The 15,838-nt window shown below is 35.4% G+C and overlaps 1 protein-coding gene across 8 annotated transcripts in view; it reads right to left on the reverse strand.

Annotated features, from left to right (window-relative positions):
- Positions 1-15,838, reverse strand: part of LOC101744528 (GATA-binding factor C) — a 119,763-nt gene that overhangs the window by 24,325 nt on the left and 79,600 nt on the right. For all 8 annotated transcript variants that reach the window (XM_004931918.5, XM_062674886.1, XM_021351778.3 and 5 more), the window contains one exon: positions 9,369-9,503. In XM_004931918.5, the coding sequence (XP_004931975.1) occupies positions 9,369-9,503 (135 nt within the window). The remainder of the gene's footprint in view (positions 1-9,368; positions 9,504-15,838) is intronic.

Below are 15,838 nucleotides of genomic sequence, written 5' to 3' on the forward strand. Positions count from 1 at the left end.
CGAAACACCTGCCTCTAAGCCCCACTAATTATTCCACCACTTATTGTATGATTATAAGACTTTTTTGGTGCTTTCAATCAAATTACACCTTGGCCTCGCTTTGTACGAGTGAGATGTCATAAATGTTTTTTTTTCAAGCCAATTATTTGATTCGGCCGGTGCGCACAGCGGTAACGGAATTTTATCAATTACTAACAAATCATTCATTATCCCTGTATTTGGACCATCGGTCTGCCGAGCAATATCACCCGCTCGGTGAAAGATCTTCCCTTTGTCGTAAACCTACAGTATATGTAATTATTCTTTTAGCCCACTGAGTTTCTACCGGATCTAATCAGTGGGTCGCGATTCCGATCTGGTGGTAGATTCTGCGAAGCACTGCTCTTGCTAGAGTCAGTGTTAGCAACACTCCGGTTTGAGCCCCGTGAGCTCATCCACACACGTTAGGGTGAAGCTGAAATAGCCTCTCAAGGCTATCAGCATAGGTATAAAAAAAAATCCCTGTAGTCCTCGAAGTGCTTCAACGTTCTATTGTGTAACAAGTTCGAATAGAGCACAAGCATTTCGATTTCGAGATTTAAAATAGCCTTTTGTTGCTACAAACGTTTACCATTGTGTAAGGATAATTTCTTTGTTGATATACAATTGGGACAACAAAAACGCACATCGAAAATGTTTGTCACAAACAGTGGCAACTTAAGCCTCGCATGCCAGTTTAAAAAAAAAAAGACGAAGACAAGAAATATCGCTAATTTCATACGAAACCGAGATCCTACTAAACGATTACGGGACGTTACTAATTCTAAATATGAATTCGTGTAAAACGGCCGCAGTTTGCACTCGAGCGCGTCGATGGTCTGATAGGACGACGTAAATAAATAATTAGACGGAGAGAGGAAGTCGGGGAAAGAGGGGGCCTCGGATAGTTTCGAGATAGGATCTAGCAACCGCGCTTTGTGTCAAACGTCAGATCGTTATCTCGAAGATGTTTACAGATGTACTAGAGGGGTAATGGCCGGTCGCTCTGCTGCGAGCAATCGACCGAACAACGCCACCGCTTGATAGACCGTCGGCTAATTAACCGCTTTGTCTTACGCAGATATAACTAAACGTCTCAGAAAAAAAATATATTAATCGCTATCGCAAAGGTAACACAAAACAACCGTTGGATTACCAGAATAAATTATCTATTAACATTGACGGTAGAATGTGAGGACTATTCCTATGCCCGTATGTCACGATAGATGAATTTGATAGCGTGGCTTGGCGCCAGTTCCACTAGAATCTCGGCACTGACGTTATATCGGTTACAGAATTAGCGTTTATGATCTTAACCTCATAATGCTAATTTAAAATTGGTACATATTAACTGGTGGAAAAGATTACATTAATATTTCGTAACCAAAAAATGTACTTTCGTAGTTTTTTTTAACGTAACAAATTGTAGTTCCTAAAACGACATTCATGTGAATCCCTGGTGTTTCGAAATATCGGTAACTTTTCATAGTTGTAGTGTATTAAATGAACTACGTTTTATATCCGAACGTAATAATAACAACAAAAGGAATTCGAGTTTTTTGGAACTAATATTGCCCAAAGGGGAATGAATCCTTGTAGTTTTGAATATTTGCGCTAATTAATGCAAATATATTAAATACAATAAAATAAATGAAAACTTGTAAATGTGAAACACAAAATCGATACGTTTGACCGATTAATTTGAAGCTTAAAGTTCTTATAGATGATAGTTCATAAAAAATCTTACTGTTCACGGACCACCTCGTACGCAAGTGGTATATACATATAAAAAGATAGTTCGTGAACAAAGGCTCGATGCACCTAATATGAATTACAATAAGAAGTCGATCAATCGTTGTAAAAATAAATTTAAATAAAGTTATCAACAATAATTAAAACGCTTATGTATCGTTTGAAATATACATACGTGTCAATTATGTTGCTGGAAACTTTATTGTTCGGTACTTACTGAATCTATTGCAGAAATTTATTTCCGGTTCCTAACCCAAAATAAAATACAGTAGTACATTGTGGTTGAATTCCATAAAAATAAATCAAATATTCCTTTAATTAAATGTAAATCCCAAAATTAACCTTCAATTTAGTAGCTCATCTTTTTCGAATTTAATTGCTCAATAATTCAACGAAATTTTTAATGTTACTTTTTTTATAAATAATAAAAAAAAACACGACTTCACAGTTGAATCACTTTTTGCAGTTCCGTGAATAATTCTCACATTTCTACAGAATTTATTACGCGGACAGTAAATCAGCTTGCGTTCGTTCGCTTAACAAAATGGGCGCTTTAATTCTCATGAATAAAAACATCCTATTTAGCGCTACACTCACCACGTCTTCAGAACACCGAAATGTACATCCAACAGACTCAATCGAAAAGGTACCTTAAATAAGAAATGCTACAAACCAAAATCATTTGTATTGTAATGATCATATCGCATTTCGACTTTGTTGTATTTCTACGCAAACGCATTTCCGGTCAAACGGTCGGGAAAAAGCCATTTAAAACAAAAAAAAATAGTAACGCGCCGCGTACTGCTCGGACGCTTCCGGTGGGCGCCATTTTTTCTATATTGCCAACAGATAAAATCTTTCCGGCCTACTGCGCGAACGCTTGCTTTTATTTATTTTATTTTACGCGAACACTTTTTCACTAAATTAGGTTGGTACTTCCTTAAAATTATATCTGTATTAATGTAAAATAATTTATTTCCCGCTAAATACCGGTTCATTATTATCTAATTTAAAAAAACACCATGGCGAACATTCCTTCGAAGTCACATAATAAAATTTATATTTAATTTACAGCACACGAATTTATTTATAGCCAATAGATAAAGGATCTCATCAAATTCGAAATTCGAACGTTGAAACAAGCTGGATATTTTAAATGAAACAATGAACACCACAATTAGTGGAGCGAACAGCATTTGCATCGCTACAAAATTCAACGGTCGAACTATGTAAATGGGATAGCTGTTCAATGTTGAATATTCAAATTGATGTCATTATAATATTCGGGCAACGGGCATTTTGGCCACCAGCCAGCCGGCTCTATAATGAGTAAATTAAATTTTTCTTCCCTTTTCTCACACGCGACTCAAAGCTCGCCCCGACACCCGGAAACCATGCTCTGCACTCAACAATTCGGCTTTAAACCAGAATTTAAACAAGTTTCGCGTGTTACATGTAATTTAAACTATAACATTGTAACGTGCTAACATAACCCCTTCAAGCGTTATTTGAATTTATGGTAAACTGTAAGGAGGGCACTATTTATTAGTGAAATATGTACTCATTACATTTTTAATGAATCGCTACATTTTATTTACCCAAAAATTAAGTTAGTCGCCATTTAAATGACATTTTATAATACTATTTTTAATTCAAATGTCGACGAATAAGGCCTTAGTTGTCCGATGACGACGATAATAGAATTTAAATTATAAAAGCGAGATTAAGCCGTCAAAGTGGTTTTAATTGCGTCTACGACTAGCGGAAATTGGGTACAAGACTATAATAGACAGTAAATAAATTCGAAAAATGCATAATTTAATTATCTGAGCGATAAAACTAATCACTTAAGAATATTCCAAAGCCATACGATACTAACTAACATCGCACATTGTATTGGTAATAAAAAACCATAAGCTAACATTAAAACCTAATGCCGATGAAAAATGGGAGAAAAAACGGTGACTGTCAAATTCCCTCGGATGCTGGCTGAACAAAACAGCACTTTAACGAAATAAAAAAAATGTTTAAGAGCGTTCTCGATTCAAAAATTGAATTGATCGGCCCATTGTATTCGGAATGTATCATTTGAGCTGTTATTATGGGCGCGCTCTCTCTAGCTCTATACAAGCTAGTAATCCAATACTTTTGTATGGAAGGCACTTAACGGACAAATTCAGTAACGAAACGACATAAGCGTTGTTTGATGTTGATATGTTTAGTGTTTTATGATCTGCTCGGTGCGAGACGAACGTTCATGATGTTTTTAATTGATTTTCCATTTTTGTTTATTTTGTTTAGTGTTTATTTGAATGCCACTGATTAATGTGAGATTATACTGCAACTTTTAGTTTTCACAAAAGAAACATCGTTACGAATCGATTTTACTAGCAGAGCGGAGATAAGTCATAAACAGTATTTTCCACAGTCAGTTTATAGTCTTTATGTAACATTTTTATTAAATAGTTAACGAGAAAACGAGTTATCGAAAACCGAACTATACAACTCGATTACAGAAACCGACCGCAATCAAAAAAAGTAATCCCAATTCATTGTAGACGCAAAGGGCGTTTAAAAAACTGTGTGCCAACCACAAAAACCTAATCGGCTATTAACAGGAGGAAGTTACGTATAAACGAGCGTAGTAAATTAAATAAACAAATTTAAAAGAAAAAGTAAAGGAAAAAAACTTTTGTAACATTGCGGTCGTGGCCCCACGCACTAGATAATCCTATTACGCGCCCATTGTAAATGACCAAATAAATAATTTATTTTCCATTGAATCCTTCAGAATTCGGTCGGATATTCCCGTGGCTATTTAATAGCGCTTAAATTGTCTCGTCATCTGATGTTTTTACGAAACACGCTTCGTTTAGTGTCTCATCATCATCATCGTCAGTCTAAATATATCCATTGTTGGACATAGACCCCAAGGTATGCCAGTCCGCATTTGCCACTAGACAATTTTACATTGCTCAAACTGATATTAATCGAAATTTACAATGTGTGCTTTTTTTTTTTATTTGCTTGTTTTAACTAAAATTCTTATTCGCAAATGGTTGATCATAAATTTTGATACTCAATCGAAGAGCTTAAATAAAATTAATTCGATTTTCTCACATCAATCAAATGCACAAACCGTATCAAAAACATCAATAAAAAGTTTGAAACAACACAAAGGTTAAAAGTACAAGAGGCTTGTCGGCTTCTCCATACAGCACGGTCGCTATGAAGCCAATTTGGTCTCAAGTATTCGTAACAATCGTTTGAAGAGCCCTCAAGGAATATATTTTGAGTAAACATGCTTGAAACTTGTCGGCATTATACAACGCTTTAACAATCTTGATATTTTCTATTCTTATATTCATAAAAAAAAATTATAATATATTTGTGAGAAAACTAAAACATTCACGATATAATCACAACGACAGGTGCGCTTAATATTTATTTTGTCAAGTCATTTAGCTAAAATTAGAAAATTTTTAGTATCCTCATAAAAAAAAAGATATCTAAAATAAGTCAATTCAATTTAGACTTTATTTCACTGACATTACACATTAGACATTATTTATCTTTGGGGGATTAAAATCATTAGTTATGTAGTATAGTATCAAGACCACTCGGTTGTGCGGGAGGGTGACGTCGGTAAATCAATACTCTTGTACCTTTTGTATGAATTGCTTTTTTTTTCAAACGAAATCGATCACGAGTATCCGCTTCCAAAACTAACATTGAACTGTATCTATTTACATATTCTTATCTACTTATGCTACCTCTTTAAAAAATCATACGTTAGTAAAATTCGAATAAAGTAATTTAATGTGTAGTTTATAGGTTTTAGTGTTCATAAAATACGTCTCATTTAAATTTTAAACTGCAATACGTCCCAATATTAAATTCGCATTTGTCCATCAGTGTTCGAAAATGTTCAACATTTAGAACAAATTTTACGACTAATAAATTTCATCTGAAAAAGTCATGAATAATAATCGATTAATTCACCATAAATTTCTAAATATATTTATGTAGCTCGTGAATAATAATTAATGTCTATTATCGTCTTAAAATGTAAGTGATACACTATAAATATGCAGGAGTGAGGCAGGACACAAGCTCTCAACAAAGCTACTGCAGTATTCCCGTATTGTGCCCCCATCATTATGTCAACATCTGAAGTAGCAGGCACTCCCATTCGCTTCTTTGTCGTTCCTTCCGAATAATTAGAGCAAACATCGGCGCTCGGATACAACTAAAGTATACATTTCAACAGAAAAAAAGTTTTGAAGTACACGAGCCGCCTATTGGTTCTTTTGACAGTTAATTTCTGTCATTGTAGCGCTCCTGCTCTTTCGCATACAACTCGAACGGTTTTGTTTAACGTTTTCATTTTGGGGCAGCGAGAGCCGTGAGAATCTAATTTATTCTTGACATTTAAAAACAAAATCAGGCTCGACGTTCGATGACTGGCACATTCTGATTAGTTTATTATCGATCGTAAAACATGAAAATTACTACTGCATATTATTATATATATCTCTTTAAGAGCTGTACTTAAATTTTATTTTTGCATAGCTTAGAATAATTATTTATAATAAAATAAATTCGATAAACGTTTTAATAAGCTTGAAGTTGTTGTTTTATACACAATCGGAGATAGACAACTTTCTCAGATTTCAGTTTATCTTAATGTAATCTACGATGCATACGAATATATTTCAGTTTAAGTTTATTCTTAGATATTATCGTATGAAATCGTATTTCATTTGGGACAATTGAGTTGAGCTTTATGACACATTAGCCAACCGTCGGGGGATCGTGGCGTTTGACTGTGGAACCCCTAGTTATCTGTCACCGAGATAGTGTCAAATCATCCCGAGGGAAACGAGAACCCCAGCGAGACCAGGGATTAAATGAGGCAAGGGAATTATGCTCCTTTCTAAATATCATTTAAACTACACTGTGTGCATTTTAATAAGTGTAATTAAAGAATATGTGTGTTTACCTTCAGTTGATTTTCTTAGGAAATCGAATGCTAATAAATATTAATTTGTTGCAGATTCTATAGAATAAATATAAAATTAATTTGGAGTAGACTATTCACACTATAAAATAATGCCTTTAACTTAACTAAAAATATTTATATTCGGCTAGTATTCCTAGCAAGGATTTGAGTATAATCTCTAAATAAATATGTAAATTTTCGTTTGATACTACACGTGTATCCACCCATGTTTCAACTAAGAAATATTATGTAATACCAGAGAAGCCTTTCTAAAGACAAACAGCAACTGTAAAAAGTTTCAATGCAATCGTATAAACGAATCTTAAACGTATGGCACGAATAAACAAACAAACTTACCGATACTCATTTTTTATCATAATCATAATTTTAGAATCTTCACTATCAATATCTGTTATTCTCACTCAATTTGCCACATCAAATATAACTGTTAAAACGTTAAGAAATGAACAATATATAGATATATATACATGACACAAGCTGTATACATAGTCAGTATAGAACAATTGTACATTTATGATTATTTCAACACAACGTTCGCATTTAATTGTTCTGCTATCTAGTCGTGCTGTAAATCATGTTATTGCATTGATTAAACTGGTAGCTAAAATATATTTACTTGTCGTTTCGCGAGCCATAAATGTAATTGAAACAAGTGTTGGTTTTGAGTTTTAATCATTTTAATCAAACTATTATTATCAGTTGCAATTTTAACATCAAAATTAAAACCTGTAAGTTTTGTTTCTAAAGTTTGCACTTTTAATGTCTTAGTTTTCCATGAAATGTATCTTTGTTCTAAGGACAGTTTATCTTACCATTCCATAATCAACAAAAACTATTTATTAGTTGAAGGAATAAAAATATACTATTTCTAATTTAATAATTTGATTGATATTGGAGCTGCGATGTCGAAAAAGTATTTCTCAAAACAGTTAAATATTGGTCAATGATAGCATTACCAATTTATTTCTTTTTTGCTTCTTTATTTAAAAATGGAAAATTTCTCGGTAACACAGTAAGGTTTTGAATATCTTTTATTTATCTGTTTATCTATTATGTATTACTATCGGCAAATATTTTTACAAAATCCTTGAGAATACGACAGTACATTTTTTCAGTACATTAGTACATTGACTTTTAACTGTCATCTCTTAAACCACTCTCCATCAATATATGATAAATTATATTGTTATAACAACACTGAACAATTCGTGGAACCAACATTTGCATTAAAAAGACAAACAATTATGACTATGACTAGCTTCAACCCGGTCAACTGTTTACATACAAACTAAAGACTTGTAGTAGGATGAGCTTCAATGGTCTTGTACCATATCTAAGCCCTCAGTTACGTCTCGTCAAAGTATTCCTTCAACATACTGAAGCATTTGTTTTAGTGCTGGCCTATACGTGAAAGATAGTTGCTACTTCATTTTATAAACAGTCATACGTGTCAGTGCCTTGTAGCTCAATGTGTGAAGGAGTTCATTATGGGCGTCACGTACGTAATAATAAATTTGTAAAAAAATATATTTATATAATCTGAATCTCCGAAACGGCTCCAACTATTTTCATAAAATTTATTATACAGGGGATTTCGGGGGCGATAAATCGATCTAGTTAGATTAAATTCAGAAAATGTTGTTTTGTTCGTGTTGTCAATAATCAACTTTATCGATAATGAACTTCTAATGACTAATGACTCTTCTCGACGTCTATTGGCGCATAATAATACTATTTTACTTAATTGAGAGCAATTAACTGTTTTAAAGACACAACAAGATGGTTATCAAAAATAAGACGTTATAAAAATAAAAAAAGGAGCAAAGCTCGGTCATCGTCTAGTATTGATTAAGTCTGACTACACATTTACATCCTCTTATCTATTCTGGATTTTTTTTATTGTCCTTGTAGGAAGATGAGCACACGGCCCATCTAATGGTGAGTCGTTACCGTCGCCCATAGACTTCAGCAATACCAGGGGCAGGGCCAGGCCGCTGCCTACCGTAAACGTTGCTTGTCAATTACTTTAAGTAGAAAATAAGACTAGCCGTACTCGCCCGCTTCACTGGGCATTTAAAATTAACATTATTATTTGTTGTCATTATTATTAGAAAGTCCAACACTCATACAAATATTAATTAGCCTATCCATTAAGTACATGTATTTTCTACTTGGATACCAAGTTTCAAGTCAATCGGACGCATGGTTCAGTAGTTATAACGGAACATCCGTAAAAACGTAGATTTATATATGTGTACTATCTGACCCGGCAGACTTCGTAGTGCCTCAATCGATAAATAAAAGATCTAAGCTTTTGTATAAAATAAACTTAAAACAAACAAAAGGAATCCGTCCGATGGGGGACACATCAAGGGAAAACCAAAATTGTTATTTTTATTTAATTCCGAGAATTTTCATATTTATCTACCTTTCAAACCTTCTCTGAACTTCCACAAGTAATTCAAGACCAAAATTAGCCAAATCGGTCCAGCCGTCCTCGAGTTTTAGCGAGACTAACGAACAGCAATTCATTTTTATATATATAGATAGAATATTCGTGTTTACTAGTACTCACGTTGTGTAGCTTGTAGTAGAGTCCGCAAGCGTTGCATACAGGTTCTCCGTTCTGGTTTCTCCTCCATAATGTCGTTGTGGTCGTCTTACAGTTCGCACACGAGGTTCCCGCCCGTCGGGCCGCACTTTGTAACGACTGTTGATAGATAAATAATTAAATTAATGCCATTAGACGAACACTCGTAACCTTAAAGCTCAATATATTTGTAGTTAATCGAGAAAAGAAAGCAATTCTATGAACACTTAAAGTCAATTGGTTATCTCGTTCTTCAAATATAATAAATAGGAAAGTTAATCTGTTAAGATTCGGACAAAAGTATAATAGTTAAGGGGTAAACTCTGAAACAAAATGTGTATGCAAAAAATACTATAGTTGTTATACTAGTTTTTAAGAAAAGTTAAAAAAAAGCTTTGAAGATGCGCTACCGTTTACTACAATAGTGACGTATGATAATATAATATGGTAATAAGATAATTAAAATGCACATTTATAAAATACAAACGTAAATACGAACTAAGATAATATGAATCTTAAAAAGACAAAATATTCACGAAACAAACAAAACTAAACGCATACAAAATACGACGTATAACAATCGCAAAACGATGTGACATACAAAAAGTGTTTATAGCGGAAGATCGAGACGAAAACCCGAGGTAGAATATCGAGTCGCTCTTACGCACCTGCCCATTACTACCCGTCAATCAAATAAAAACATCCGCGGCATGCGGTGGCCGTTCTATACAGTCCACAAAACTGCCTCACTTAATTAAAAATGCATTCGTCCTAAACAGACATGAAAATAAAAAGAGCCGGCGCAATCCGACTCATAATAAATCCATTAATTTGTCATGTCATTTGTGAAGTAGGTACACTATTGAGGTCGTAAGAGTCCAACTATTCGGGACACCGGTCGCGGTCCGATTCTCGGTAACTAGAATCGAATACTACCAAAGATTATCGTGACCGCACCGGGCGCATTGTCCGGTTTAATATCGTAAGTGACTGTACCGGCATGCAAACGTACCATCGGGCTCAAAATTAGTTTTATTCTTCAAGTTCGAATTAATTAATTTTATTAAAATTGTGAAACACCAATGTAAACCGTTTTATTTATTAAAATAAGTAAATACAATAATAGGTACAAATATTGTCCTAATTTCGGATACCGAGACGATCATAATGTATATTTAATTTTTAATGATTATAGCCCTTTTGTGCGCATCAGTACAGCTGCATATTCGAATACCTAAATATTAAATGGTTTGCGTCGATATTCGCCTCGTCATGGCAGCTCCTTTGTAGCCGTAAGAGATTAGACCTCGCCATATTAGCTGAGCCTATAACATATAACTTTTTCTTCTCAGAGATGACTCGGTGCCATTCGATTTGTGACAGACAGACTTGTTTATTTTTTTACGATGTAGCTTATTTGTGGCGATATGATTTTGACAAATCACATTATTCATAATGTAAATCTCACGATACGTTTAAGAAAATGACAGTGGAATTGTGTGCACGAAAACCATGAGAAGTTTACGAGTCAATTACATAAAATCGGATTTTGTAATCTTTAGATAAGGATTCACGTCCAGTTATAACCGGTGCATGATGTCCCCTGGGACAGACTAATTCGGAGGGGTTGCTACTAAGCCGATTACAGGAGTCAACCACCCGTCGAGAGGGTGGTTTTATTTCGATGGAAAAACGGCTGTTTACTCGTAATTTTATGAGCGAATTACTTTCGCTCTTCAAACGCTGAAATGGCTGGAAAAAGTCGTAAATTTTACGAGCGGGATTATTTTTTATTCGGGTCATTTTTTACTAACGGACCTTGGTTTATGCGAATAACTTGGTAGATGACCGTAAATAATAAAAGGTTTATTTACTCGCCGCTGTCAGCGATACACTCTTGATATAATCAACTTAAAACACAATTTTTTTTTATTGGTTAGATGGATGCACGAGCTCACAGCCCACCCGGTGTTAAGTGGCTACTGGAGCCCATAGCCATCTATGACGTAAAACCCACCTTGAGATATAAGTTCTAAGGTCTCACTATAGTTACAACGGCTACCCTACCCTTCAAACCATAACGCATTACCGCTTCAGGCAGAGTGGTGGTACCTACCCGCGCGAACTTACAGGAGGTCTTACCACCAGTAAATTTTCACGAAAAGGACTAGATCATTATTTGGACATTATCCCTCGCTTTTCTGATAGCAAATAATCTAAATATTATTATTAGGAGGGAACACTCGGAAGCAATATGATAGTTAAGAAAATCACGCTTTAATCAATTTTCACAAATATTATTAGGGGTTACATTGAAAATGTTATCTTTAATTAATCACAATGATTCACCGAATAGTAAATGATGATCAATATAAATCCCCAAACACGCGGACGCAGCGTTCGTTTTAAGGACATTTATTAATTGTATTACCCATTTCACTGTCAACGACATTCCGATCAGATTGATATCTATGCATATTTAAAAAAAAAAACAAGCATAACAAATATCAAGCCGACAAAGATAAAAAGGCATCACAAACAGACAATATGCAGTACATATTGTTCGAGTACTTTAATTTTCAGTGTAGTGTGAAATCAAAGAGTACGCGACAGCATCAAGAGCTACTATTGTTGTTGTGACGGGTACAAAAACACGCTCATTGTTCGGAAAATACGACGATTGTTGTATAGGTACTGACCGGTTTAAGCGGACAAAGAACATATGCACGACTTAAAACTATAAATACCTACGTTCACCAAAGCGTTCGTTCTTAAAGCTTAAAATAGTACAAACATTTAAATCGCAATAAAAAGTCTTATAGTCTAGTCTTAAAGAATAGCATCGTGTAATAAAAATCAAACCCGCAAAATTATAATTTGCGTAATCACTGGTGGTAGGACCTCTTGTGAGTCCGCGCGAGTAGGTACCACCGCCCTGCCTATTTCTGCCGTGAAGCAGTAATGCGTTTCGGTTTGAAGGGTGGGGCAGCCGTTGTAACTATACTTGAGACCTTAGAACTGGTGGGTAGCGCATTTACGTCGTAAATGTCTATGAGCTCCAGTAACCAGTTAACACCAGGTGGGCTGTGAGCTCGTCCACCAATCTAAGCAATAAAAAAATTTAAAAAAAAATGTATTCCCCAATAGATTCGTTACCTGCTTGATTTTGTGTCAATTTCAAAAACAATAATACCGTCGTGTTTTCAATAGCTATTTATTAAACAAATTAAAGCAACACATAATGTCTGGGAGTCAATGAACATCGAGTTATTATAAACTGGCGCGCGTCAGAGGGATTAGCCCGCGCCGCTTCACACCAACCCGACTAATTCAATAAACCACCCACATTAAAAACATATTTCCATAACATTCTGCCCCCGCAGCGATCCAATCAGCCTTATCTCCCTCGGCCGGCTGCGAACACCTCCTAATCAAATCAAATCGCAGCCTCCGTCTTCCCTAATCTATTTACCTATCTACATATAATCATATTACAAAAAGGGATACCTACCGCCCCTCATATATTTGCGAGCACCAGCAAAATTCATCGAGTGCGGAAGAGACCCTCCTGCACCACATACCTACGCGAGTCCGTGGCCGGAAAACGCAAACCTACGGACTACGAGCACACTCAAACAGCGCTCAGTCACATCGCGACGCACACAGATCCCGGTATCAGCATATCTACGCCATCTAGATCCCACTACGAGAACCCTCGCGGGGAGGCAATCCATTTACCAGACGTGTCTCGCCATTCGAATAACCCTCTTATCCTTATAAAGCTAGAGATGACAATCGCGCGGCAGAAACGATGTTTTTAAAGGTTTACACGGCCCCTAGCAGTGAAAGCGCGGAATCGATGTAGCCTTTACCCCTCGCCCCGCTCCAGTTTTTCCGGCGCTCCGTCCTTATCTGACCGACGCGATTAGATAAAGAGAGATAGAGCGTGAAAATAAAGATTTTCATCGTGTTCACTCACACTACAGCTGCTTCAGTTGAACTGTAATGTAGCAGTTTAGTGGTGTGCGTATATCACGGGGTCAGAATGGTTATGTGCAGGCAAAAGGGATCGGGGAACAAAGCGAGATCGGCAAAACTTTTGATGTTACAACTAAAATTTGTTTTTATTGTTATTGCAATAAATGCCTTATTAGATTTCGTAATTATATTGAGTTAAATTAAAATAATGCAAACATAATTTTATGGTTTAGGATCAATTTAATTAATTTATTAGCAATCATTACCATGACATAAATTTTAACAATAATATTATAAGTTTCCTACTAATAATACGTAATTTGAATATTACGCAAATTCGAATTTGTTGAAGCATCACAACGAAACTTGATGTTGCCCTCTAAGTTTTTAGATTCTGTTTCCTCATGCATTTATAACGCTTCGAATGACACTAGCAGGAATCCTTAAATAAACTTAAAGCTCGTAATTTTTGCATTTTCATACGAAGATTGAGTTCGGAGCCGCCTCGCCCCCCGCTCACCCGAGCCTTTCATTGGACGTACTGCCGCGGAAGCCATGTTGGGAAATTCACTAAACGATTTATATGTGTGTGAAACAGAGCTACAACCAACCGAGTGCTCTATAACTGTATTATATAATATATACTAATATTATAAAGAGGAAAGATTTGTTTGTTGGTTTGTATTGAATAGGCTCCGAAACTACTGAACCGATTTGAAAAATTCTTTCACTGTTCACTACACTATTCCCGAGTGACATAGGCAATAATCTTTCTTGAAAAAAAAATTAGAGATCCTTACTAAAACTCTAATAATGTAACTCAAGGTGTAAAAAAATTACCTAAAATATTCTTTACATCGCATGCCCTGCGAAAACTATTGATGATAGAATAAAATAATGTACTACGACTTTGTATTTTACAAAAAGTGACGTGACAGCATATGTCTAACTATTATGGTTATGCAGCAATAAGTGTTCTTTTATTTAAAAAAAATAAAACAACGTCAAATATTGTTGATATTTTTGTTAGTGACCCGAGCTCTATAAATTTAGAAATACGGTTGGTGAAATTCATTTCGAGTTGCTTTTAATCGAAAAGGACGACGTCTGCGGAGGGGGCCACTTCATGAAATCACAATTTGGAAAGTCGAGCGGTATTGTTCGTTTCATGGCCCGTCGGATTTTATAAGTCCGTTAGGATAACAAAGCGCGGCGGTTGCCCAATAGGAGCCATCGGATGATAGCGATCGACGTTCGGTCGGATTGACACATCAAACCGCCAGTCGTCCGAGATAACCATCGAAATACATTCGAATCGTAATCGACACGCCGACGGCGACGTCTCTCTGTACTTTATTGATGCGGCCAAATCATACTCATAAACTAAAAATTAAAATCATTCCAAGCTGGTGGTAGGACCTCTTGTGAGTCCGCGCGGGTAGGTACCACCGCCCTGCCTATTTCTGCCGTGAAGCAGTAATGCGTTTCGGCTTGAAGGGTGGGGCAGCCGTTGTAACTATACCTGAGTCCTTAGAACTTATGTCTCAAGGTGGGTGATGCATTTACGTTGTAGATGTCTATGGGCTCCAGTAACCACTTAACACCAGGTGGGCTGTGAGTTCGTCCACCCATCAAAAGCAATAAAAAAAAAACCTTTAATAAGGGCAGTCACCGACGTCATTTGCTCCGTTCCACGGTTATTACGTAGATAAATTAATGATATATTTGATTTATAACTTCATAAAACAAGTAAAGTGTAGATAAATGGTAGATAATCGTGACTAAGTGTTCGGTCGGAGATCGATGGGTCTGTGAGATCGCAACCGTAGGCACAAATAGATACCTATACATCAGAGCTAACGTCGTCAGCTCACCTCAGGGGTGAAGGTCCTCGCTGTGATGTCTTTATACTTAAACATCTGTATAATAGACGAGCGCGGGTTTATGATTCCATGTGCGTTATAAATTGATTCTTATCTTTTATCTGTCAACTTATTTGAATGAAGAATACAACATTAACGTTAGCTAAAGCGTATCTTAATAATAATAAAAATATAATAATGTTAGCCATTTTGGGGATTAGCATGCACAATGCATAGACAAATGAGCAAAACTCTGATTGATAAATACGATACTATCTTTAAAATGTTGAATATTCATTGCGAACGGTTTGGGCAAATCCTATAATTCTAAGTTAAATTAGGCATTAAAAAAACTGAATACGTTTTATTTACTGCAATACAAAAGATAAAAGAAAAGTGTAATGATAAAAAATATATTTCATTCCGACAAAATTTGTTGATATTAGAATTAGATAACTGTTTGTCGTATTTTGTTTTATTAAATTGTAATATATTCTGGAACATTTTGGAAATAATAGGAAATGATAGATTTCATAATTTATGAATGATATTAATATTCTCAATTATTAATAAAGTGTGAACAGACTTGTCACATTTAATAAATGCGATCGTGTC

The sequence above is a fragment of the Bombyx mori genome, chromosome 22, assembly GCF_030269925.1.
Source record: "Bombyx mori chromosome 22, ASM3026992v2".
Lineage (NCBI taxonomy): Eukaryota > Metazoa > Arthropoda > Insecta > Lepidoptera > Bombycidae > Bombyx > Bombyx mori.